The sequence below is a fragment of the Papio anubis genome, chromosome 17 (assembly GCF_008728515.1).
Source record: "Papio anubis isolate 15944 chromosome 17, Panubis1.0, whole genome shotgun sequence".
Taxonomy (NCBI): Eukaryota; Metazoa; Chordata; class Mammalia; order Primates; family Cercopithecidae; genus Papio; species Papio anubis.
This window is the reverse complement of record NC_044992.1, coordinates 53,450,090-53,477,495: the sequence shown is the minus strand read 5'-3', so window position 1 is coordinate 53,477,495 and position 27,406 is coordinate 53,450,090. Positions and strand designations below refer to the sequence as shown.

The window sequence follows — 27,406 nt, the reverse complement described above, 5'->3', positions numbered from 1 at the left end:
GCTGCACGTGCACACCACCTGTTGTGATACTTTTTAAAATTTGTTTTCTTACTTTAATACACAATATTGTGTGTGTTCTTATTGTTTTTAACTTAAATGAATTCATGCAGATGATTTGGCATCTTGTTTCAGTGAAAGAATGTGTGTGTGTGTACACTTAAGTTTGTCTACAGGATAGATTCTTAGTGTGGATTTCTGCAACATGGGTATGAATTCAAGTTTTCTTTCAAAAATTTTCTAAAGTGTATACTTTAATAAGTATTAAATATATTTTTGGCCGGGTGCGGTGGCTCATGCCTGTAATCCCAGCACTTTGGAAGGCCGAGGTGGGCGGATCACGAGGTCAGGAGATCGAGACCATTCTGGCTAACAATGGTGAAACCCTGTCTCTACTGGAAAAAAAAAAAAAAAAAAAAAAAAAACAGAAAAAGTAGCTGGGCGTGGTGGTGGGCGCCTGTAGTCCCAGCTGCTTGGGAGGCTGAGGCAGGAGAATGGTGTGAACCTGGAAGGCGGACCCGTGCCACTGCACTCCAGCTTGGGTGACAAAGTGAGACTCCGTCTCAAAAATAAATAAATAATAAGTATTAAATATATTTTTATATACTCCTCGGGTTCTATTAATACTTTACAGTTTTTAATTAAAAAATGAAATTACTGTTTAAGTTACATGTGTACATATACCCTTTTGTCGGGTTACAAGTAGGATTCTACCCTTTATTCTATTTTTTTAATTTTTAAATTTTTTTGGAGTTGGAGTTTTGCTCTTGTCGCCCAGGCTGGAGTGTGGTGGTGCAGTCTCGACTCACTGCAACCTCTGCCTCCCAGGTTCAAGCGATTCTCTTGCCTCAGCCTTTCAAGTAGCTGGGATTACAGGTGCCCACTACCACGCCCAGTTTTTTGTGTTTTTAGTAGAGACGGGGTTTCACCATGTTGGCCAGGCTGGTCTTGAACTCCTCACCTCAGGTTATCCACCCACCTTGGCCTCCCAAAGTGCTGAGATTACAGGCATGAGCCACCATGCTTGGCCTGTTTTTTTTTATTTTTTTGAGACAGGATGTTAGTCTTTTTCCCGGGCTACAGTGCAGTGGTTATAGTGGCTCACTATAACCTGAACTCCTAGGCTTAAGTGATTGTTCTCCGTCAGCCTCCTGAGTAGCTGGGACTAAAGGCATGCAATACCATACTGGGCTAAGTTTTTTTTCTTTCTTTCTTTCTTTTTTTTTTTTTTTTTTAAAAGAGATGGAGTCTTACTGTGTTGCCCAGGCTAGTCTCTGACTCTTGGCTTCAAGCAATTCTCTCTCCTACCTCAAAGTTTTGGGATTACAGTTGTGAGCCACCACGCCAAGCCACATCTGTTGAGTTTTGTTGTTGTTGTTGTTTTGAGATTTAGTCTCATTCCGTCGCCCAAGCTGGAGTGCTGTGGTGTGATCTCGGCTCACTGCATCCTCTGCCTCCCAGATTCAAGCGATTCTCCTGCCTCAGCCTTCCGAGTAGCTGAGATGACAGGTTCCCACCACCACGCCCAGCTAATGTTTGTATTTTCGGTACAGTTGAGGTTTCACACGTGTTGGCCAGGCTAGTCTCAAACTCCTGACCTCAAGTGATCCACCTGCCTTGGCGTCCCAGTATTGACTTTGACTTAAGTGATACACTCTAGCCGTAAAATGGAATGTTAAATGTCCCATATGGAGAGCTAGTTGACGTCATGGGTCAGTTTCTAGTCTCTCTCTTCTATTTGCTGTACCTACTGGAGTGAGTTAATCTCTTTTGAATATTGAAAGTGTCAGTATAATTTTTAGATCCTAACCAATTTTCCTGAATCCTCCCACTCACCTACTCTGTGATCTCATTTTCATTTCTACCTACTTATTTCTCTTTACCTCAAAATGTCATCCTCTCCAGAAAACCAGTTCTTATTACACAGATACAGGGATTTTTTTCCCCCAAAACAATAGCAGTTAATGTTGTCTATACAAAAGTAGCATGCCTAGTTGGTATCACTCCCTTTCAGTGGTCTCTACCTCTGTGTGATTTGCCCAGTCAAACCTTTAAAAGACCTTATTTGCGTGCCACCTCTCTGTGGTTGCAATAGAATGTTGGGTGAATGTTGATAAAGACCACATTTTTCTTATATATATCTTTCTCTTGCACAAATCCATAAAAGGCTTTCGAGATGTCTCTGCTGAAAATAAATGGAGCTCTAGTAAATGTTAAGAGTTTTTGCTAGCAGAGTTTTGATGCTTTTTGTCTTTGTTCTACTACTGAGCTTGCTCCTTGGATGCCTTCTTATAGTGCCATTCAACATGCAAGTATTTTTTTTCCGGGCCTGTGTGTCCAGGTGACTTTATGAGTTAGGCTTTGGCAAATGCCATACTTGTTCGTCCTAACACTGGAATGTAGGGATCCTGCATTCAGCATGACCTGAAGTTTGCTCAAAGCATAAAATTGTAGATGTTCGGTTTTTTTTTTTTTACAGAATTCAATCTTTTGAAGACTTAAATTAGTTCATATTTAACTCTGGACTTAATGTGGAGAAGTTATCAATTATTCTGCCCACATGTGCACAAAGGAAGTTTAATGGAAATAATTTCTATCCCTTTGGAATTAATCTAACATGAAGACTATGAAAGTGAGCATTTGCTATACAAAATGTCATTTCGTTACTTAGGTATGAGCTTTGTAACAGTGGATTTTAGGCCAGGTTAAAGAGTAGTTAATAAGTTACTTACAAGTTACAAGCTTCAGGGAAGCTTGCCACCTGGCTTGAGACCACCTGAAAGTCTTTTGAAGAGGAGGTGTGAAAAGAAGAGAAGAGGTGTGGTTGGTAATTGAAGGCTCCCAGGTGGATACATTTGCTGAAGAAAGCGAGTAATGTCCCACCTGGGAATCGGGAGCCAACTATTCGCCTTAGCAGACCATGAAGGTCGTGAAAGCATGCAGATTTTATAAAGTGTTCTCAAAAAGCACAGTTTTAATATCTTTTTAAGCTGTCAGAAGTTTGATACCTAGGTAAGCACTTAGAGCTTCAAGTAGTTAGATTTCATCAATGAAAAGGAAGCAAGTTTCCTTACCCACTTTGAAGGTCAGTGTGTTAGACAAATGGAAATATTTTAACAAACTAATCAAACATCCTTTTAGTAGTATCATATAAGTATCTAGAAAGGTCTTCTCAATCTTTGGAATAACAAATGGGGAGCTGGCTTTTTATCAGATGCTGAATTGTCAGTTTTGTTTGACTTTTTTCACAGGTTCACCGGAACAGCACAATCCGCCCTGGCTGTGATGTGAATCCCTCCTGTGCATTGTGTGGTTCAGGCAGCATCAACACTATGCCTCCCGAAATTCACTATGAAGCCCCTCTGTTGGAACGTCTTTCCCAGTTGGACTCTTGTGTTCACCCTGTTCTAGCATTTCCAGATGGTAAGAAAGACCACAGACTAGAAAGTCTAATAAAAGAGACTTGAGAGGGTTCTAGGTGAAAGAAAATCAGCCAAGGTCCAGTTACAACTCAGATACTTTCAAGGTACAACTTTCATCAACCAAGTCTTCTCTTAGAATTTTACAAAAAGGCTGCAACAGATCCACCAAACCGGAAGGTGCCACTAAAAGATTGCAACTTAATATGAGATTTCCTTGTAACTCTTCAAGTAGCTAGGAGAGATCTGGGCTCAGTTGCCTCTAGCCACAGTCATCTGGTCCAGAATATGCTTAGTATATCTTTAAAAATGTTTTGTCTAGGCCAGGCGTAGTGGCTCACGCCTATAATCCCGGCACTTTGGGAGGCTGAGGCGGGCGGATCACCTGAGGTCAGGAATTCTAGGCTAGTCTCTACTAAATGCGAAAAATTAGCCAGTCGTGGTTGTGCCTGCCTGTAATCCCAGCTACTTGGGAAGCTAAGGCAGGAGAATTGCTTGAACCTGGGAGGCAGAGGTTACAGTGAGCCAAGATTGCGCCAGTGCACTCCAGCCTGGATAACAGAGCAAGACTCCATCTCAGAAAAGAAAAGTTTTGTCTGTGTGTGCCATGATATAAAGTAGGATAGCAGTGTTCTAGGAGAATATCTTCATACTGGCATTTATGTGGTAACATGACAGCTTTGCAGGGTGTAGATAAGCACAACTCTTCATTGTTAGCTTGTACTGGCTTTAGAAAGTTTGCCTACCTGTTAAATCTGTGTCTGACAACCCTCCTTTCCCACCTCCCTTCCCATACCTGTACCTCTCCCACTTGACAAAAGAAGAGCATTCCTCTTGGCCATATTGAATCTCACTATGGGTCTTGCCCCAGATTGTAAAAATCTTGAGGCCAGGTGTTGTGGCCCACGTCTTTAATCCTGTCACTTTGGGAGACCGAGGCAGGCAGATCACTTGAGTTCAGGAGTTTGAGACCAGATGCGGTAGCTCACGCTTGTAATCCCAACTTTGGGAGGCCAAGACGGGCAGATCACAAGGTCAGAAGTTCGAGACCAGCCTGGCCAACATGGTGAAACCCCATCTCTACTAAAAATACAAAAATTAGCTGGGCGTGGTGGCACATGTCTGTAATCCCAGTTATTCGGGAGGAGAATCGCTTGAACCTGGAGGCAGAGGTTGCAGTGAGCCAAGATCACGCCATTGCACTCCAGCCTGGAGACAGAGCAAGACTGTCTCAAAAAAAAAAAACAAATAAAGAGATCATTTCTAAGAGTTCTCAGCACCTGAAGGAGAATCTCCCAGGTATTAAGTAAAAAGGTTTTGAGTTTTAAAAATAAAATGAAGATAGAGATAACTCAGGAGTTCTATCAACCAAGTTTTCTCTTAGAATTCTCCAAAAAGACTGCAACGGATCTACCAAACCAGAGGGTGCCACTAAACGATTGCAACTAATTGACAGTTGATCAAACATTAGATAATTGTAATCCCCTGTTGTGCATCTGTTCTTCAAATGATTGCATTTCTGGCCACCTAAATCCAGTAGATACCGGGATTTTTGGCTTTTGTTACCAAAGCCCCCTCTGACTGTGATAAGGATGTGGTGTAATATTCCTGCGGCTGTGTGATTTCTTGTAAGAGAAAGGAAACAGAAAACCTGGAACACATGGATAGTCAGCAGTTGGTGGAACAGTAAATAAACTTGAACACAATGAGTGGAAAACACTAAAACATTTTCCTGTGTGTTTCAGATTCCAGAGTCACTGAGTTTTACCTTCCCCTGCCATTGGATTTATATAGCCCATGTAACTGCAGTTACTATGTGTATAGCATTTTACAGTTTATATATATATATATATATATATATATATATATATATATACTCTTCTCATACTTGTCTCATTTGCTGCTTTCAATTTTTTTTTTTTTTGGAGACCGTTTCGCTGTGTTGCCCAGGCTGGAGTGCAATGGTGCAATCTCGGCTCACTGCAACCTCCGCCTCCCAGGTTCAAGCAATTCTCCTGCCTCAGCCTCCTGAGTAACTGGGACTACAGGCACATGCCACCACACCCAGCTAATTTTTGTACTTTTAGTAGAGACGGGATTTCATCATATTGGCCAGGAGGGTCTCGAACTCCTGACCTCATGATCCACCCATCTTAGCCTCCCAAAGTGCTGGGATTACAAGCATGAGCCACCGCACCTGGCTTTTTTTTTGGGACAGAGTCTCACTCTGTCATTCAGGCTAGAATGCAGTGGTGTGGTTTTTGGCTCATTGCAGCATTGGCCTCCCAGGATCAGGTGATGGTCCCACTTCAGTGGGTAGCTGGGACTGCAGGTGCATACCACGATGCCTGGCTAATTTTTTGCATTTTTAGTAGAGAAGAGGTTTCCCCATGTTGCCCATGCTAGTCTCAAACTCTTGGGCTCAAACAGTCCACCTATCTTGGCTTCCTAAATTACTGGGATTATAGGCATGAGCCACCATGCCCGGCCCAGAAATTTTGTAAGGTGTTACTTCAGTTTTAGTGCTCAAGGAACAGGCTTGGTAAGGTTGTGGCTTACCTAAAACTAAATGGCTGATGAGTTTGAATGCCGTCACAGTTCAGACCCAGATATCTGATGCCTGTCCTTCCTTTGGCTATATTTCAAGTTCCTTTCCAGACAGATTATTAAGAGAAGTCAGATTTTTACCCTTTTCAGGATTCTGGCTACAGACAGCACCACCAGGAAGACTTAGGAACATTTGTTGGGTTACTCTCTGAAATACGGTGTTGAACTGTACAGTCTCATACTTGAAGGACAGGAAACCCTGACACTTAAGCGCACTCATTGGATATCACCTGCTAAACACAACAGTCATTTCTTTATCAACAGCATTACCACATACAGTTGCAAATAATCTCCCCCACCCTCAAATATACCCAGACCGTGTGTCTCTCAGCTCCTATTCCATTATTTAGCATCTCTACTAAGAGGTTCTATTTCCTTTGAACACTTTCTGTCTTGCTGACTGCAGGACACTATAGATCTGACGTCATTGCTGCCCTACCGCATACCTTAGACGTCCCACACTATCATTCCAGGCAACTACAGGCAGCAATGAGGGGGAATGGAAAGGATAGGGAACACTCCCCCTTTTCTGATCTTTATGATTTTTATTTTCCTTCATCTAATCCTATTTGTTTTTCTGTCTATGTCTCACACACATACAAAGAGCTTCTAACTATGGCCCTGGGGTTTGGATGAAAAAGTTCGTCATTAAATTTTCCTTATGAGACTATGGTGACAGAGAGAGATTTTTTTTTTTTACATGTAGGCTCTATTGACTACTGTATTTGCCTGTGGATTAACTACACCTCAGTTGGTTGACCTGAAGACCTGATTACCATATCTAATATTGTTCCTGTTGGAATAATTCTGCTTTGATCCAGACAACTGTCACATTCAGAATGCAATCCATTTGGAAATCAGAAGATTCCCATGGTTGCAGAGATAGCCAACTCCAAAGGGCACCATTCACATAATATCCTGTGTAAATAACACACCCCCTGAAGTATTGGGATTCCTTGTACATCATTGTATAGCAGTGAGTAACAGTGAAGGCTAGCAGCTTGGCATACTACTGTGTGGGTCAAACATTTGTGTGGTAGATTTTACTACTGGGCCACCCTTTATAACCTCTTCTGTAGAAGATGTTTAAAAGTGGCAGGATTTCCCACCTTTTTTTTTTTTTTTTTTCATAAGAAGATTAAAAATTATTTTGACTCAATTCCTGTGTATGGTTAGTTACATTTATACCAAACATAAATGCAGGAAATTGTTTGAATGTGATACTTAGCTATTCACAGATTTTTTTAAAAGTAGTTTTAATGCTTTTTCCTAACCAGTTTGTGTAGTTTGTTAGAATGACAACAGCCAACTGCTGCTCTTCATCATGGAGTTGTGCCTTGCACCTTGACTGTACCCCAGCCACTTTTCATTAAGTGTGTGTAGGTGATAGAAATTGAGGGACTGTGTTACAGCCAACTCTACGCCTGGCTGTGGAAGGTGGAGAGACTAGGATGTAATAACCTATTAGTATTCCAGCAGGAAGGGGGCTTTGTTTTACCACCTCAAGTAATCAAGTCCAGTTAATCCTTAGTTGGAAATGTAGAGGATATATAACCTTGGAGAACAGCTTGTTAACTTTGTAAAAGGGGCTTAATAAGAGCACCACCTGCTGGCCATGAAGATCTATGGTATTTTGAGAGAACTTGCCAAACCCTGCATATGAGGCTACGGCAACTTCCCAGCAGGAGGAAGAAGTGAGCATTACAAAATACCCAGAAAAAGTGCGCCTGAGAAAATGGTGGAAAGTAAGGAGCCAGACAGCCAGGTGAATCATGGAATGTCAGACCCTAGTCATCCTGAAGTCAGGGTCTTCTCATTCATCTTTCATTTTGTTTGAGGAAACAATAACTTAAGGATGACATTAGTAATTCATCTTATTTTCCTGTTACTTACCTGACAAGGATCTGCACCCTGTTCTCTGAAAATAGCAGTTTACATATGTGGGTATGGAATGTAGGAGAATGGATGTAGGAGAATGGGTATGGAATGTAGCTGAATGGATCTCTGGTGGGTTCTCTTCCATTTCATACCCCTTTCTTTGCTTACTTTCAGGTCCCGTATGCAGTCTCTTTTAGATTTTTAACTCTTTACAAAACCTACGTATTATCACTTATTAGTATGTGAATTCGACCAGCAATTCCTAAGAGATTTTTTTTTTCTTTGACTGGGGGATTTAACTGGGTTCCTGTTCACTCTTAACATGGAAGCAATTAAAAGGCAACACAGCAAACATCTAACAAAGTCTACCAGCTGGAGTTCCTTAAACTATTTATACTGGGTTTAAAGAGGAATTGCTCTTGATTCTGCTTAAAACGTCAACTCGAGAGCGCAAGGTAGTGTTCCATGACTTGAGTTCTACAATGTGCCAACTTGCACTTAAGAGCATTTAGCTGAGAGGAAGGGTTTAGGAGTAAAGTTCCAGTTGAAGAGTCATTGACTCAACATGTTAGAGTTAAGAGACTCATAGCAGTCATATAATCTAGCAGTAACAAATAGATGTCCTTTCTTGTGCCTACTTAAATGATAGTAACTGTCTGGAGTTATTTAATGTATTGTTTGGGAAGAATCTGAGGTCTCCAGTACAACAGGAAAGACAGCTGTGTTTGGAGCGGAGGGTTACAGAATGAATGCTAGAATGTTGCCAGCCCTGATCTAGCCCCACCGCCTCATTTCACAAGTAGAACGAAAGTCCGGCCGAATGATTTGTTGTTGCTTTCTCCTTCTACTCAGACATAGAACCAGGACCTGAATCCAGGCCTACTTGTTTCTAGTCATTGCTGTTTTCACTATAAATCCATGCTTTTGGAGTCCCATTACATATATACACAGCCGTTGCCAAGTGGGAGTAGCTCTTCTGCTGACAAAAGGGTATTGTGGGATGGACAGGAAGTGACCTCCTCTCCTTTCTTGAGCCTCTTTTATACATTCCAGCTCAGCCCAGCTTTCAGATTGTTCTAGAGGGCTGAGTGCTTCTAGACAATGCTTTATTTCCTAGGATTTGGTATAGCTGAGTTTGTTTTTAAGTGTGGAAAAGAATGATTATGAGAAACATTTGAGAAGACAGCACTGTCCTCAGAGACTGTGTCCTTACACTTGGACAGGTAGCAAATGTTTGTTTTGATTAAAACTTTAATAGTTTTCCTAATTTGTTTCACAGTCATAAGGCCCAGTAGTCTATTCTTAGAGAAACCATGGAGCTGAGGCTGCTTACCCTCTGGGAAAAATCATCCCTGAGAATATTAGCTTTTTTGTTTTGTTTTTTTCCAACTCAGATTTTTATTCCAGTCCTGGAAGGCCTAACATTCAGTGTCATGAAATTCGTCATCTATACCATAGGCAGGAGTGGCTAAATTTCTTTTACTCTGCAGAACTGACTTGGAAAATATTTTGTACTGTCTGTTTGTTGGGAGTAATTTGAGAAATAATTGACTTTACCACAGAATCCCCCCCATCCTCTGGGTCAGTGAAGTAGCCTCAGGGTATATTGTCTAAGAGTATGGGCTTTAGGGTTGTATAATCCTGAGTTTGAAAGTTGGTTGTTAACTCGTTAAACTGTGTAACCTTGGACATAGTTAATGCACCTTTCTGCATCTGTTCCCTATCTTTAAGTATAATGGTGCTTGCCTCATGGAACTGTTACGAAGATTAAGTGGCACACACATGATATACACAGTGCCTGGCAGATAATAATGGGTTCAGTAATGTTAATTTAGACGTTTCTTCTCTGCCTTTTTACCCCCAGTTCAGATTGAGCGTATCCTCTATGCTCTATGGGAGCCAAAACCCCATAAGCTTTTAGAAAATATATTAAACAGTATAAATTTCTAGTAGTTCTAGAAGACATGCTGTCAGTGACTGGAATTTGTACTTATTTTTGAAAGATGGATAAAGACAAGATGACTGTGGAGAAATAAATAGAAAAATAGCCCAAATCGCATGCCAGGAGTAAGTTGCTGTGAGGTGGGAACTGCTTAGAAGGAGATTTTTGACCCAGAAGTAGTGATAGGACCTAGGCATTTGGGTGATAAATTTGGACTCATTTTGGAATAGCTGAGTTAGATTGTCCTCTCCTGTCCTCTTACGCCACCAGAGCCTTCTTCCTTCAAGTAGTGGTGTTTCATTCTATTCTGTAGCAGTGGATAGGGACTCTAGCGGGAACTTCTGAGCATGCCCCAGGTGGTTACTGATTCCCAGGAGGAACTGGGAGGTGAGGAAAAATGTGCTGGCCTTCAGATTTAAATATTCCTGGAAAGCTTTGTAGAAACCTGAAAATAGACTCACACTGCTATCCATTGTGGTGAAATGTCAGAATATTGAAAACATAAAAAGGAAAATCTAAAAGTTATACACCAGCACCAGAGGTTCCAGTCAGAGTAATAGGCAAGAAGTAAACAAAGGAATACAGATTGGAAAGAAAAGGTAAAACAGTCTCCATTTGTAGATGACGTACTTATGTCTATAGAAAATCCTAGTGAATAAACAAGAAAAAACCTATAACGAAGTAGTTTCACAGGCTACAAGGTCATTATATAGCAGTTTATTGTGTTTCTGTATACTAGTAATGAAGAACTGGAAATTAAAATTTTAAAAGGTACTATCTTTAATCATTTCCATCTGAGACTGTCAGCCTGGCCTTCGCTGTCCATATTTCTATCAGTATTTTGGTCAAAACCATTTAACAAGTCTCTTAAGAAGTTCTGAACTTTCCCTCATCTTCCTGTCGTCTTCTGAACCCCTGCAAACTCTTCCAACTTCTGCCCATCAGAAAACATTAATTCTTAGGAATAAACCTAACAAATTGTATTTAAGAGTGGTATGTCAAAAATAACTAAACACTGCCAAGAGAAAATCAAGACAAACCTAAATAAATGGAGAGAGAGATGCCACGTCAGTAGTAGATTGAAAGATTCAGTGTTGGTGGTGGAACAGATGGAAGTTCTCCCGAAATTGATCTGTAGAGTCAGTGTAATACCACAAGTTTTTTTGTTGTTGTTTTTTGCAAAAGCTTAAAAGGCAAAAACCAGACCACCTACAAGTAAGAAAGAAACCGATTTCCTCTTAAATACAGCACTGGATATTAGAATACATGGAAGAATAGCTTTAAATGTTTGAGAGGAAAATGGTTTAAATCTAGAAATTCCTTTCCTAAAGGAATTACTCAAGGATATATTCTTGGAAAAAATCTAAGAAAATGGAAAGATAAGAAACAGCATAAAAAATTCAGTCCAAAAGATGCTGATTTGTGATATTGAACATTAACTAGTCAGCTGAAAATCCCTGGGAATCTCATGATGGGAATTGGCGGAGCTGCAGAGGAAGGAAGGAGAATGGTATGTAGTTCTTATTTGGAGAGAGGCTGTAGTACTCAGTACAGTGCCTTTTAACGTAGATAATGAATATTGTTGAATAATTGCATCCAGATTAACTCTATATTGATGGAAAAGAAGTAGGCTTAAATATGTTTTTAAATCTCTAGAATAGAAACAGGATGTTTTCAAACAAACAATGACACAAGAACAAAAACTCCATCAACCAAAACAAAAAGGTGTTTTGTTTTTTTCCCCCTTGGGACTTGAAAGTAAAAAGCAAAAGTGACCTGCTTACAAATAGAATGAATGACCTTCAGTAATGTTCACATAAACAGATCTTTCGTATGACAGCACTTGCCCTGCCAAGTGTCAGGCCACTGGGCAAATAAAAGGAGGGTGGAGTGTAGGTCTTGAACACTAGAGAGGCCAGGTGTTTGGACTAACCTGTAGCATTTTATGTTTCTTGCAGATGTTCCCACAAGCCTGCATTTCCAGAGCATGCTGAAATCTCAGTGGCAGAACAAGCCTTTTGACAAAATCAAACCTCCCAAAAAGTTATCGCTTAAGCACAGAGCACCCATGCCGGGCAGTCTGCCAGATCCAGCTCGTAAGGACAGGCACAAATTGGTCAGCTCCTTCCTAACAACAGCCAGTAAGTGTCAGGGAGTCAGGAAGTCCCCCAGAGTATCAGTGACTTTTCATTCCTTTTATATTCTCAAATTTGTAGTTTGCATGCATGTTGGGGGTGGGAGAGGCAGTTGACTGACACAAATTCAGCTCACAGTGACTGCTTCTGCTTGTCTTGGATGCTCTCAGATGGACTTCGGGAGCTATTCTAGACACCATGGATCTTGGAGCAAGACCCAAAATGCTCAGTGAACAGCCAGCAATGGCATAGCATTGGGTTCATCTACGGTCAGGTGTCTTCTGTATCCTGGTGACATGTTTCTCTGGTTCTGGGCTCCCTGTGCCTATCCTAGCCATTGTGCAAATTACTAGAAACTTCAGTCCTGAAGGACTGTCCTGCTGCCCTGGGTATACAACATTGGCCTAGAGAGAACTCGAGAGCTTGGAACTCAAATAAGAAAATATTTGAGAGGACATATTTCACAGCTCTTTTTCTGTTCCCCTCTTCAGAGCTGTCCCATCACCAAACCCGGCCTGACAGGACCCACAGGCAGCACTTAGACGATGTGGGGGCCGTGCCCATGGTGGAACGAGTGACAGCGCCAAAAGCAGAGCGCTTGCTCAACCCACCGCCACCCGTGCATGACCCAAACCACAGCAAAATGAGATTGCGAGACCATTCATCTGAGAGAAGTGAAGGTAGGGCCAGGCCCGTGGCACCTCTACCTGCAACTGCACCTGCTCAGGGCTTTCTGGGGCAGCCTAGGCTTCTCTTAATTGCCCCCAGCTTTGTCCTTCACTTTCTAGGAAGGCAGAGTAGAGGGACGCTACTGCTTCTAAATGCAGGTCACTTCTTAACTGCTACAGCAACCTCTGCCCTGCCGCTACTTCCCACAACTAGTGTGCTTCACCTTTTTATCCTCTAGGCATAGAAAACATTTTTGCCTTTAGTATGTATTGCTGCCATTCCAAGCTTGTGTTAGAAGTAACGCTGGTTAAGATAGCCATGTATTTCTCTTTTCTGTTGACTTCTGCAGTGTTGAAGCATCACACAGACATGAGCAGTTCGAGCTACTTGGCAGCCACCCACCATCCTCCACACAGTCCCTTGGTGCGACAGCTCTCCACCTCCTCAGACTCCCCTACACCCGCCAGCTCTAACTCACAGGTTACAGCCAGCACATCGGTAAGTACCTGTGTGCAGTTGGCCGGACACCCCCTCTGCAGGTCACAGCTCACTCAAGTGGCTCCAGAGGACAGTGTGAGGGTGGGTTATAAAGCCCAGGGCATTTATAGGAACTCAGCTCATCATGATGTATATATGTATGTCTGTACCATTTTTAAGTCAAAGTCATGGTACTTGACCTTCTGTTGTTTTTCTTGAGTTTTTCATAGTAGAGATGGATTTATGCTGAGCCATCCATAGAAAGCTTGATGCAGGGACAAACTCTTAAGGTGATATGTGACTATTCAAGATCTGTTGGACTAAGTTTCACAGAGGACTCAACAATTCCATGGCCCTAATCCTGTTGGCCCAAGAAGTGAACATGAGAGGAGGGGTAGAGGGGAGATTCCCATAGGCATTGGAAGCAGTGTTTGATTTCCTTGGTTTTACTTTCCGGGTGAGTGGAGGTGAAGTACTGAGAATAAACACTAGGCTTGAGGGTACCAGAAGAGAAGGGAAGGGAGAAGGCAGAGTCCATGCTTTTTAGGTATACAGAGCAGAATTACAGATCCAGCAGGCCCCCATGGCAGGACATTTGGTGTGCACACACCAGATTTTACAATAGCACACTCCATTTGGAAGCAGTTTGCACAGCTATTCCAGAGACATTTCCTTTAATTTCATTCTAATATTCCTCAAGTGTGCCCTCTTTGAACATATATACCTGTAGCTGCTCTGTACCTACTCAAAAGGTCCTTTTTGTATAATAATTATAATGTAATGGTAAATGTAAAACTCTATAACTATAATGTTTATTGAACACTTAGTACATGCCCGTGATCAGTGATTTACATGTGTTACATGTTACAATGCCTTTTGAGATGTAGGTTAGTACTGTGGATTTTGTTTTGTATGCGTGAAAACTGTAAAGGCAGCTTGTGAGGGTTATAATTATGATTCAAACTCAGGCAGCCTGACTGTAGAGCCAGCTCTTTTAACATTACACTACACAGGCTAAACGTGGGTGAGGGTATTGCAGAGGCAACTTAGGAAGTTCCTTCACAGCCTAGATCAGGAAACTTCCAAGCTCATAAAATGGACTCAGTAGGCTCCTGTGATCAGGTAGGAATTCACATTGTTCTCTCTTTGCTGTTACAAATCAATCTTTTCCAAATGGTTTCTTTGCTCTTCCCCTTTCTTTATCCCCCTCAGCCACAAATTTTATCTAAATAGGTGTGTAGTGTCCCTCACATACTCAGTTATCCAGCAGCAAAGAGTTTCAGTATTTATAAAAGAGAGTCTAAACTAATTCTGATAGAAAATCTGAAGTCAGAGATTCAGGACTTAGTGAGCACTTCAATATTTGTGTGTCTGGAGAATGTTAAATTAGGCCTGGATCACTTGAAATTTTTACTATTTATTGAGTAAAAATTTTGTGTATAGCCCTATGCTAACCCCTGAGGCTCTCAAAGACTCTAGATTTATGTAAAAGAAGATAGGCCAGGCGCAGTGGCTCACACCTATAATCCCAGCACTTGGGGAGGCGGCTGAGGCGGATGGATCACTTGAGGTCAGGAGTTCAAGACCATCCTGGCCAATAAGGTGAAACCCCATCCCTACTAAAAATACAAAAATTAACTGGGCATGGTGGCAGGCGCCTGTAGTTCCAGCTACTGTAGAGGCTGAGGCAGGAGAATCACTTGAACCGGGAAGTGGAGGTTCCAGTGAGCGGAGATCAAGCCATTGCACTCAAGCCTGGGCGTCACAGTGAGACTCTATCTCAAAAAAAGAAAATTGGTTCTGGACCTCCCGTAGATAGCAAAATCTATAGTTGCTCACGTCCCTAATATAAAATGGCACAGTATTTGCATATAGTGTATGCATATGCTTTAAATCCCATATACTTAAAATCGTCTCCAGATTACTGATAATACCTAATGCAGTGTAAATGTTATATAAATAGTATGCTGTATTGTTTAAGGAATAATGACAAGAAAAATCTGTACCTGTTCAGTACAGACACAATTTCCTCCCCCCCCCCCAAATATTTTCAATCCACAATTGGTTGAACCCATGGATACAGAGGGCCAGCTGTCCTTGAAATCAGGGAAAGAAGGCCACTGGAGAAAGGTAGGGAGGAGGGGGAGTGTTTGAGTGCTTCCCAAAAGCCAGTAGCTGCATCAGAATCACCTCAGCAGCTTTAAAAAAACAAAACAAACCAACCAAACACTTCTAAAGATCTGATTTGTTGCTGGGTGTGATCTTGCATGCTTATAGCTCCAGCTACTCAGGAAGATCTCTTCGGCCCAGGAGATTGAGTCCAGCCTGGGCAATACAGTGAGACCTCATCTCTTAAACAAACAAAAAGATTGTGATTTTATAAAAGAGCAGGGGGAGTCCTAGAACCTTTTTTTTTTTTTTTTAAATACTCCTTAATCTTGCTTCTGATATACAACCAAGTTTGGGAATCAGTTTTATTCTCATCACCTGCTCTCTATCTCTGGCTCTAAATAGGAGATACTAGTTAATTTACACCAAATGAGTAGCTGACAGAATTGGGGGTGTGTCTAGGCGGAGGATGACATACAGAGCCAATTGAACCATCCCACAACCTGCTCCACTATCTTTTTCTGGAAGGTTCTAACAATAAGCCCAGGAAGTTTCAGGGAAAGTATATACCTGTTTCTGCCAGCAGTTTCACATTTATTCACATTTATACTGGGAAGGCTGTCTCTCTTGAGGCTTTCTTAAGATGCATTTCTTGTAGTGGGATGTATAATTGCAGCAGAGATCTGGCAGTGGCAGAGGTCTCTGGGTATGAGATCATTAATCCTCAGCTACAGAACTCAGGCAAGATTCCCAAAAGTCTGTTTAACCATTTTGGTTAACCAGATATCCTAAATTTCTGAGGTCACTGACAGTCATCTAATTTGATAGAGAAAGAAATTGAAGTGAAAAGGGCATTGTGGTCATCTGAAATTATAAATGACAGTGACTGAAACTCTGGCCCAGGAAGTGCTGACTTTCAACATTCTCTGAGAATGTCCTAAGATGATAGGATGAATAAATTGTATCTCACCCTCCAGGAACAGAGGATAGAGTGGTTAGTTGTAGGGGACTTCTTCCTCCACCAACCCCTTCCCTGTGGGCTGACCACACTTAGTGGTTTAGGTGTAAATGCAGCCTCTTAGGTGTTTTCCAGCTGTTTTGTTGCCATGACAGCGTGTTTGTTATGCCACTGTTTCACTCTGGCCTCTCACAGCTCAGTTGCTAGTTTCTGTTTCAGGATAGGGTATTAACTATCTGGGCAGCAGCAGGTAGTAGACTTTTTCTTCCATCCAAGAGACTTAAGCCATTTAGTTCCCTGGTCTCCCAGCTACTGTAGATGCCTACCTCTGCCTCTGATATTCGATCCTTGGAAGTCTTATTTTTCTTAAGAGTTTGGTCTTCTCAACTTCCTATAGAAGCAAATTTCCTTTCACCAGGAATGTGAAGTATAGTCAGGTTCTCCTCTTCAGTTTCCCTCCATTCATCTCCTTTGATACAGCTAGAAAGCTCTCAGATGTTTCCCCAAGAATCACCAAAAGGGGGGAAATCACATAAAGACTGAGCAGATGGTGGGTGCAGATTTAGCTGAAGAGTTCAGATCTTCGAGAAGGAGGTGCATTCATGACAACCAAGGTTAGATGATCTATTGAGATCGGCCTACCCTTTGGGCATCTTTCAGGATAAGCTTTCAAGCATTGCTTTTTGGGGAGGGGCCACTATGAGTCTCAAGTCATAAATGGGGATAAAGGAGGGAAATGAGGATTGTAAAAGGAGAGGTGGTTAATAGAGGTGTATATGGAGTAGAAACCCCAACAGTTAAGATCCCAGGTACCCACCCCTATGAAATTTACACATGAGCCCTTGAAGGAAGAGGGTGACCAGTGGGACTTATGAATAGGAATAACTCCTCACGACCACCTAGTATTTCTCCGCAAGGTTTTTGCTGTTGAAGACTGACTCCTAGGGTGGGAGCAGCTCCTATGGTCACTGCTCAGCTTCAACCCAAGGACCCAGATGCCTGGTTATTGGTGATCCTGCTTTAAGTCTTAGATGAATGATTTGATGTCTGTAAAATTGTACCTCCCTTTTAAACTTAATTTTTATCTTACAGCAGCAGCCAGTTAGGAGGAGAAGGGGAGAGAGCTCATTTGATATTAACAACATTGTCATCCCAATGTCTGTTGCTGCAACAACTCGCGTAGAGAAACTGCAATACAAGGAAATCCTTACTCCCAGGTAGAAGCTCAGAATAGTTGGTCCCTCTCCCCATTCTTCCTGCTATTGCCCTTTTTCCCTGTTCTCTTCTGACCTAGACTTGGGCCCTTGTCTTTGGTTCTGTCTTCTCATTAAGAGAAATTCTATCTGATAAGAACAAAATTATTTATGTATATAGTTTTCTCTCATTCCATTATAGGAATACACCAAACAAGCCAGCAGTCACAGCCTGGTAGGCCACTCACTCACTGGTCTAGAGACAGGTTTTGTCAACACATACAGTATGTTTTAAAATACTGAATTTGGCCGGGTGCGGTGACTCACGCCTGTAATCCCAGCACTTTGGGAGGCCGAGGCGGGTGGATTACAAGGTCAGGAGATCCAGACCATCCTGGCTAACATGGTGAAATCCCGTCTCTACTAAAAAAAAATACAAAAAAATTAGCTGGGCATGGTGGTGGGTGCCTATAGTCCCAGCTACTTGGGAAAATGGCGTGAACCTGGGAGGTGGAGCTTGCCGTGAGCAGAGACCGTGGGCCACTGTGCTCCACCCTGGGCGACAGAGCGAGACTCCGTCTCAAAAAAAAAAAAAAATACTGAATTTGTTGTCAACATCAAAGCAGGATTTCACATAAAAATTTTTGTTTCCGGCTTTTGTTGCCAAACAGAAGATTAGGCAACCCTGGATGTGCATTTCCAGATGGGAGCAATCAGCTGGTCCTGAACAGTGGTGGTCCCCTTTAAACAGGTTTCTTTTCTTGAGTTTGTCACAGTCTCTCAGCCTCAGCCCTACCCTAAGCCGCTTCTCTCATTTCTGGCCTTTGCGGGCATTTGAGTAGGTGGCCAATTTCACAGGCCTTGATGGGGTAAGGAGACTGAGCTGTGATAGAGCAGAGTCTACCTGGCAGAGAGCAGTGTCACCCACGGGTGCAGGATTCTCATCCTTGCATGGACACTTTGACCCTGCCCCTGGTTGTAGCCTGCTTGCCGTCTCATGATTGTCTACTCTTGGTTTTGCAGCTGGCGGGAGGTTGATCTTCAGTCTCTGAAGGGGAGTCCTGATGAGGAGAATGAGGAGGTAATGGCCTGGTTCTTCTGTTAGAAGAACACGTGTGTACACATGCGCGCGCACACACACACACACGAGTGCACACACACTAAATGGCCTCAAGACCTGTGGATGTCAAGTGCAAGCTCCTTGTATTCTCTTGTGACCGGGAAGAACCTAGAATGGGGTGGGGCTGGTTCTTAACTCCTGGAGAAAAGACGAGATCGATGAAGCTGCTCTATTGCAGATTGAAGACCTATCTGACGCAGCTTTCGCCGCCCTGCATGCCAAATGTGAGGAGATGGAGAGGGCACGGTGGCTGTGGACCACGAGTGTGCCACCCCAGCGGCGGGGCAGCAGGTGATGGGGCAGGCATGGGTCCCCGGGGCCTGTGGAGAGAGGGTGGACAGGGAGTTTGGGCCCTACTTGAGTCTGTGGAATTGCTACTGCCTCTTGGTTGCTCATCATACTCATCTACTGGCAGTGGCAAAGAGCTCAGAAGTTCCTTGGTGTTTGTTGGAACTGGTGGAGATACAAGGAGCCAAGTGCTGGATCCTTGCTGAGGAGTCACTGTTCAATTCTGATGAATTCCCATGATCTGTGGCATTTGGAAGACAGTTGGGGGGTCTTAGTGATTCAACCAGGGGAGCTTGGAAGGCCTCACCCCAAGTTAACCTTCCTTTGGACAGTGGCTTTGTGATGTCACTTGAAGAAACTGCCCCTCTTAACGTCCATCACTCCCCTGTCTCCATTTATTGTTAACAGTGGCAGAAACCCTTGGGATTCTCAAGTAGAAAGTTTTGCGAACTCTTGTTTTACTTTTTTTTCTTTGACTACAGTTTTCAAAGCCTACAGGAATCTCCCTAACTTCCTGAATTCACTAGACACTTTGCTATGGACTCGCCCGTTGCACTGTTCAGCCGTGCTTTTTTCTTGGGATGGTAGATGTTGTATACCTACCCCTCCAGAGAGTAGTGGAAAGAAATGAGAGTTGCTGGATCCTAAGGAAAATCTGTTGGTCTTTGTTTGCCTCAACTCCTCCAGTGGGGATGCTTTTTTCATGCCCTTTTCATGCCCTTTACCCCCATAAGTAAACATTTCCCAGGCACTCAGATTTGCATTCCTTGGTGTACAGGTCCTACAGGTCATCAGACGGCCGGACAACCCCTCAGCTGGGCAGTGCCAACCCCTCCACCCCCCAGCCTGCCTCCCCTGATGTCAGCAGTAGCCACTCTTTGTCAGAATACTCTCATGGTCAGTCCCCTAGGAGCCCCATTAGCCCGGAACTGCACTCAGCGCCCCTCACCCCTGTGGCTCGGGACACTCCGCGACACTTAGCCAGTGAGGATACCCGTTGTTCCACGCCAGAGCTGGGTCTGGATGAACAGGTAAGGGACATAGCCCTTGGGTGGGGTTGGCATGGTTGGGGGATGGAACCAGGAAGGGACAGCATCTGCTGAAGAGGGACCTACATCATAAGCCATCCCCTCCCCTTTTGAAGGGACAAAGGGCCGCACTTAAATTGACCTCCTCAACATTCAGTGGAACTATATTTATCATTGCTAAATGATCAATACGGTTGTCTTGGTACACCCTAGGAGGGGTGTTCCTGGACTGTCCCAGGAACGCTAGATAGACTGGTCCTAGTCTCCGGCCACAAGGTTTGTGGCAGGGCCTTGGAGCAGGAAGCAGGCTGGCTGGGTCTGGGTCCTCACAGAGCAACTTGTCTGCCTACAGTCTGTCCAGCCCTGGGAGCGGCGGACCTTCCCCCTGGCGCACAGTCCCCAGGCGGAGTGTGAGGACCAGCTGGATGCACAGGAGCGAGCAGCCCGCTGCACTCGACGCACCTCAGGCAGCAAGACTGGCCGGGAGACAGAGGCGGCACCCACCTCGCCTCCCACTGTCCCCCTCAAGAGTCGGCATCTGGTGGCAGCAGCCACAGCTCAGCGCCCAACTCACAGATGAGCGGGAGACAAGAATCTAAACAGACTCACTAACTATTGGCATTAAAGCTTCAGAAATCTCTGCGTTTGATATTCAAACATCATATGCCGGAAATTTTCACAGTTTTTAGTGAACTTAAGGAATTTAGATCCTACTTTGGTATTTTTTTCTCTCGTTTTAATTTTTGTTTTCTGTTTCCATGTTTTCTTGTCACACACCTGAGCACTTCCTCCCGTTGGCAAACAGAAGTTCAGGATGAGACCCTGCTGGCCTGGTCCTGGCACATCCTCTGCACTGTTGAATCACTGGACTTACCAATCTTAGATGACCACCCCCTCCCTCACACCTGTGGGCAGGGCAGAACAGCCTGGCGGGCAGAGGGCTCCAGTTGAGCATGGCCTTCTCGGGCTAGGGTGGAATGGGGCAGGGTGCTCTGGGCTCTTACCCCTTCCCCTCCCATCTGTGGCTGGGCTCAGCTGTGGCCCTCCTGGCTGGCTCCCCCCCTTGGTTTTTCGTGCTGGAACATCCCCACCAGAGCCTCTCTGCCGTAACTGCCAGCTGCTCTCACCAAGTGCTCAGCCGGCAGAACAGCTTTCCCTTCTCACCCAGAACTTAGAGACCTATTTTTTGTTTCATCTGCATTTGGTCTTCTCTGTTTTGACTCTTTAACTGCAGTAACCTGGCTGTGGCTGCTCAGGTTCCCCTCATCATGCCCCTTGGTACCCTTCCCTGTCCCTTCTCCAATGCCACATACACACCCACAACCCGTCCTGCCACTCGGAATGTTTTTTTACCACCTATCCTGATCTCTGAAGGTAGGGTTAGGACTACTTAACCTCTGTTCCCACTCCCCTGCAAACGGGGGGTTGTGGGAAGTGAGCAGCCATCTCCCTGTGTGATTTTTTTTTTTTTTTTCTCTGATTCACTTTGCCATGTTTCCTTCACATCCAGATCCCTGTTGGTGTTAGTTCCACTCTTGGTCTTTCACGCTCCCCTTGCCTGTGGAACATTGTCTGGTCCTAGCTGTGGTTCCCATTGTTCCCCCTTCACCCTTCTCTGTTAACCTTGTGCCTGTCTCCTGTATGATCACATCACCAAAAAGGGGGAGGGGGGAGAAGACTTTTTTTTTGGCCATTTTGTAATCGTATAAAAATAGTAGACAACTGCTTAATGGTTGGGGTTTTTTCACAATTTTCAACATTAGTGATTTTTTTTTTTTCTGTTTGCAAGTTAAAGGGTTTGTCATTGTTTCTTTAAAGAAAAAATACAATAATGCACCATATCCCTATGCATAAAGTGCTTCTTCTATTTATAAGGTTGAAAATTCTGAATAACCCTTTTAGCATTGAAAAAAAAAAACAAAAACAAAAAATGAAAAAAAAAAACTTGTATTTTGTAAATATTTTCTTTTCCTGCTTTGGAGCTGTGTAATGGCAGCGAAACATGTAGCTGTCTTTGTTCTATAGAAATGCTTTTCTTCAGAGAAGCTGATCTTTGTTAATGTCTTGATTCTGTTCGCAAAGCACAGACTAGTGCTTAAAAAAAAAAGAAGGAAAAATTGAAAAAAATAAAAAAAAAAAGTTACAGAATGCTGTGTACCAGGCCTTTCTTGACTTACTGAACTGTGTATGTGTGGTAGTGTTGGCAGCTTCGGAGCGGCTGGCTGGCGCCATTCTTTGAGGTACTCTAACTTGCTCTATACCTTGGGAAATCTCCGTTCTGTTTTGTGGGAACGCCGCAGGTTCATCTGATGGCCACCAGAGAGAGAATGGTGGTGGCTTTTCACTGAGGGTAAGGGCTGCCAGGAGGTGAGGGGATCTGTATTGATCGTCTCCTTTTTCTTTTTGTTGAGTGAAAGCAGTTGATCCACTTTCTCTCTAGTGAAGTCTGCTGTATGATATTTTCTGTTCTACATTGCTCTTTAAAGGAGATTTTGCTTCTCACCGTTAAATTTTTGTGAGGTTTGGTGGGGGTCAGTGAGATACATAATTTGCGTAGAGCCTGAGTTGGTTCTTGCCTGCTGCCTGAGATTATAGCATCTTTCTTCTGAGGAGGTTACATGCTTTTCTTTTTTTATTTTTTGAGATGGGATCTTGCTCGATGGTCCAGGCTGGAGTGCAGTGGTGCAATCTTGGCTCACTGCAGCCTGGATCTCCTGGGCTCAAGAGATCCTCCCACCTGAGCCTCTCCAGTAACTGGGACTGTAGGCTTGTGCCACCATACCCAGCTAATTTTCCTGGGTTTTTTGTGGAGATAGTGCCTCACTATGTAGCCTAGGCTGCTGGTAGGTGCTTTTCTTTATACAAGATGAGTCAGTGGGTGGGGCTGGTTCTCCCTCTGCTCTCTTCTTTGCATGGCAGTCAAGCTGAAACAGCCAGTGAGGCTGTCTCTTGTGGCTCTGAAAGCTATGCTTTCTGAGATAGCACTTCTCTTTTGTGGGCCTGTTGCTGCTTCTGTAGCTGCAGTTAAAATCTGTTCTACTTAAACATCTGCCTGCAGTGGCAAACACATCAGGAAGATCAAAGAAAAGTAGTATTTTGAAACAATCTAAGGATTCGGTGTCACGAACCTCGGCGTAGTTACTAAGGAATAATATTGATGGATTGCTGTTTTGTTTTTGTTTTCCTTTGTGGCATTGCTAGGAGGACGCTATCTGGTATCCCTATCTTGGTTTAGCAGAAATGCTCCTCAATGTATAATAAGGTGCCAAAGGAAAGAAGGAGGCAGCTCTGTAAACCTAGCAGGAATGTAAGCCACTCATTAAGCTGATTGGCTTGGTGAAATTTAGGCCTCTGGACTAAATTTCCAGGGACGAAAGATCCCATATCCTCATCCCCAACCTTCTCAGGTTTGCATACACCGGCACCAGTCTTGCAAACTGAGTGTCGCATCGTGAGGTCAGCCACAAGGCTTTGTATTGCCCTTTGAATTGGACTAGGATGGTTTGCCAGCATCACAATGAGAGTATCAGCTGCAAATGATCAAGTCTGAGAACTCTCACCTTCAGGGCCCCAGAGAGAGCTGTTAATCCTGATGTCCAGCTTTTAATAATGTCATTTCCTGTTCTGAACTAAATTCTCTAAGGGTGAGTGGGAAAGAACTTAAAAAATAGACATTCTATATCACTTTCTTGTCCTTGGAATCCATGAATGGAGACCTTATATTTAATCAGAGTAATAACTTTATTTCCAAATTCACTTTTACGGCAACAGTCAGTGTAAATCATTTGTTAAAACACACAATACACTATATAGACATTCACAGACAGGAAGCTAAGCTAAGATGATTTCATGTCCCTCCCCCCACCCTCACAATTACCGAAGAAATCATGGGACTTGCAAGTGCCAGAAATTGTCCTGCTCAACATGGCAAACTCATGGGGCTAAGTCTATTAGGAGGTGAGACTCTAGGCCAGTGCCCAGGGTAACCCTTTTCAATGCTGAAGAGAAATCAGAAGTCTTACGAAGCCACAGATCTGTAGATGGGACACGCTGGTGATCACCTCTGCCCTCGCCCTGACCTCGTGGCTTTACTTGGAGCTCCAACAAAGATGAGGAGGGGGAAGTGAGTGATCTCAGCTGCCAGAAGCACAGGCTGTGTCTGGAGCCAGTGTGAGAGGTGGCACAGAGGTGCCAACGGCTTGAAGGATGCCAGGGTCTTAGGGAGGCATGATTGTGGGCTTAGGACCCCTGAAAGAGGGCAGCAGGCCAAAGCAACCAGATGTCCATATTGCTACGCCTGCACCTGGCTGGGGAGGGAATGGGGAACAGCTGCCTGGGAAAGGCTGTCAGTGGAAAAGAGAAACCCCAAGGGCCTCTAACCGCGTGGCTGCTCCCTCCCTTTAGCAAATGTGGTTGAAATGATGAAAAGGGTTACGAGGCAATTGAAGTGCTGCACCCCAAGATCTCCCTTTACCCATGTTAACTATCTTACACATTCCTCCCCCCTCCCCCCATAGCACAATAAGCAATAGCAAACAGGATACAGTCTCACCATTGAAGTCAATTTAAATGGAACTATTGATAAAGTGAGTCAACAGCTTGAAGGAGCCGGCATACAGTATATCCTATCTAGCCCACCCACGGACACTGGCTCTGCAGGTGGGAGAAGTGAGGGGAGGGGAGGAGTGCCCAGCCCTGGGGGGATTGTCATTTGAGGTCACAAGCCAGCGTGCCTTTGCAATTTATCTGCCAGCACTGATCACCCTAAACCATGATCTTAGGCTGGCCCCAAGAGCCTGCCCCACAAGGGGGAGATCCCAGAGCCTACCGGTTAAGGCCCACGGTGCTGAAGAGCAGGGCACAAGAACTTCAGGAAGAGGAACCGAGGTACATGAAAAATGCAGCCAAAACTGTTGGCAGTAATGAGGGGGGGCATGTCTCTAACCACCACCAAATCTCTACCCCACATTTCCTCCTTATTCTCAGATCCCTTCACTTATGAGAATTGCTGGGACTTAGCGAACAGCAGGGAGCTTCCTGGTGGAGAGTTCTGGGCCCAGAAACTTCTTGCAGGGAAAGCTCTAGCTGCACACGAAGTTGCCAGCCCTAGGGGATGCCCTGGATTTCTACTGCCAAGTCCCTCAGGGTTGCCTTTAACTGTACCCAAACCAGAAGTGGCAGAATTGAGCCTGAGGCTGCTGAGTTTCTTTAGGCAGCAATTTTTTGCAAAGGCGGCTTCTCTTTTCTCATGGCAGCAGATGGAGTTTGTGCAAGGTCAGTGGGCTGAGGTGCTCTGGTCAAGGCTTTGGGAACGGTGTCTCCTGACTTATCCTTCCTCAGGCAGGTGGCTCGGGCCTCTGGAGCAGATCCAGGATAGGCAATTCATCCCAATCCCTGCTGTGGTCCCAGGGCCCTTGGTGGGAGGCTGGCTGCCCCTCCAGAGGGCGAGCTTGGAGAGGAACCCAGTCTGCGGGGTGGCTGAGGCTCATGGAGCTTCTGGGAGCTGCAGATCCCCCCAGCTGGCACTGGCTTCCTTTTTCTTGTGATGCAGGAGTTGTAAGCCTCCTTTAGGACTGCTGTGGGACTTCGGGCTGTGACCAGAGAGAACCATCCTCGTGCCGCAAGCCAGACCAGCCACAAGACCTACTCTCTGCCCTGACACAGGGAGCCCCAAGGGGAAGTAGGGAAGGAGATGTCATCGCTTCAGTCCTAATCCTGTGCTTCAGGCCTTCTTCACAGCTGAACGGCCTCCTTAGATGCTAGAATCTGGTCTCTGTTGGGTCCCGGATGCTGAGGAAAGCCTTTCAAACCTTGGGAGGCCCCAGCAGGGCGGCGCCACACAGGCCACACGCGTCCCAGCGTGGGGGTGAGAGACACCTTGTGAGGGTGGGTTAGAAACCTCTTTACAAGCATTTCAAGATACATGCGTCCTTTTTTTTTTTTTTTTTTTTTCTTTTCACTATCATAGTCACTCTGGTGAATCCAAGCATAAACAGACAAATCCAACTACAACGCAACAGGGTGCAGATGGGGAGGGCAGGGCAACATCTATGTATATGTTCAGCTGCTCCAGCAGAACAGACAGCATGGCTTCCAGCTGGGACCGGGGAGAAAGAACCATTTCGAAGGGGGTGTGCTCCCCTTTTTGGGATGTGGAGGGCTGATTCTATGCATGTGGAGCTGAGCAGCGGGCTGGGCTGTCTGGGAGGCTGGCAGCCACAAGCTGGGGTGGAAGTGGGGGACAGCGGGACTGTTGGCCTGCCCTGGGTGCCTTGCCCGCCCATCCTGGTGCCGTCACCGACAACCAGGACACCCAGCCTCCTGCTGCGGGCTCAGCACAGGAAGGGGCCAGGCCTTCTCAGGGGAAAGGGCTCTCTCTATGTCAACAAGGCAGAAACACCGAGGGTCACAGCTGAGCAGTGCCCTGGCTCACATCTGTGATGGAAGGAGGAGGCAGGGAACCGAATCAGGTCGTGAGATTCGTGGTGAGGGACCCAGTTGGATGAGTGGAACTGAGAGTGAGAGGCTGGGGTCCCACTCTTGTGCCTGGACTTTACCTTCCCTTAATTTCACCCTCAGTATGGAGTAGGTGCCTCCCACAGCCAACCAGGTCCTTACTGAGAAGGGGGGTGGTGAGGCTGGGAATTTGGACATTGTGACGTGATGAGGGGTATAGGCAGTGACTGGGTTCTCATGGCAGACGACAGCACAGTGGGGCAGACAGGGGTGACTGCAGTGGCCGTGGGAAGGACAGGGGGCTCGGGACCCGCCTCCCAGACCCCTGCACACTCCAGAGATGCCAGTGGCCCAGGCTTGGAAACGGGTGGACGTCTCCCAAGAGGCACAAGTCCTTACAAGGAGAACTGGTTAGCCCTAAAGTCCCAGGTCTGCAAAGTGGCCAAAATCATGGCTGCAGTTCCAACCTTCAGAACTCAATAAAACAGGGTTTCTGTGGAGCAGAGGGAAGCCCCTCGGCTCAGGCCCCCTACCCTGCAGGGAGGGAGGAAGAGGCCAGCGCCCTCCGACATCAAGGTCAGTCTTTTCCAAGGAGGTCATCCACGGGGTGCCACCCTCCCGCCAGCTTGCCTTCTCTTCTTACCCGCCGCCCCTCCTCCCACAGGCTGCCCTGCAGAGGGTGGCACATCAACTCGCAGCAGACCCTGGCCACCAAGGACAGGCAGTCGCTCAGTCTGAGACACTGCAGGTGGCGGAGGCCTTGGCCCTCCCAGTGGCGTGGAGGAGGGCATCTCCTCTCCAGCATGTGGCTTCCTCTCCCACTCCCCCTTCTCGTCCTTCCTCTCCCCTCTGCCCAGCCCCTGCCTTGGCCTCCCCCATGGCCTCCTGCCCCACCCCCACCCGTCACACTCACACAAGGTTGACATCGTCTGCCTGTGGCTCCACGAACACACCAAGTTTCAAATCCTTTGTTGCTGCCGCTGCCTCTGTGACACCCCCACGACAGGGCCAGAGGCGGTAGGCACCCCCAGTCTCTTGAAATCCCCCCGAAGCAGCTTTCACAGCCTCTCCTTCTCTTCTACATGGAGGGGGAAAAAAAAAGAATCAAAAGGAATTGCCCGAGGAAATGT

The 27,406-nt window shown here is 45.1% G+C and overlaps 1 protein-coding gene across 10 annotated transcripts in view; it reads left to right on the top strand.

The window, feature by feature from the left end:
• The window catches only part of LOC101004877 (KAT8 regulatory NSL complex subunit 1), a 196,595-nt gene extending 174,627 nt beyond the window's left edge, over nucleotides 1-21,968 (top strand). For 6 of the 10 annotated variants that reach the window (XM_017950069.3, XM_017950072.2, XM_017950068.2 and 3 more), the window contains 9 exons: nucleotides 3,249-3,420; nucleotides 11,802-11,984; nucleotides 12,470-12,658; nucleotides 12,997-13,145; nucleotides 17,284-17,408; nucleotides 18,408-18,465; nucleotides 18,683-18,795; nucleotides 19,571-19,823; nucleotides 20,173-21,968. In XM_017950069.3, the coding sequence (XP_017805558.1) occupies nucleotides 3,249-3,420; nucleotides 11,802-11,984; nucleotides 12,470-12,658; nucleotides 12,997-13,145; nucleotides 17,284-17,408; nucleotides 18,408-18,465; nucleotides 18,683-18,795; nucleotides 19,571-19,823; nucleotides 20,173-20,400 (1,470 nt within the window). In that variant the 3' untranslated portion in view covers nucleotides 20,401-21,968. The remainder of the gene's footprint in view (nucleotides 1-3,248; nucleotides 3,421-11,801; nucleotides 11,985-12,469; nucleotides 12,659-12,996; nucleotides 13,146-17,283; nucleotides 17,409-18,407; nucleotides 18,466-18,682; nucleotides 18,796-19,570; nucleotides 19,824-20,172) is intronic. The other 4 variants (XM_017950071.3, XM_017950070.2, XM_017950074.2 and 1 more) reach the window with 3 other exon arrangements.
• The last annotated feature ends 5,438 nt before the right edge of the window (nucleotides 21,969-27,406 follow it).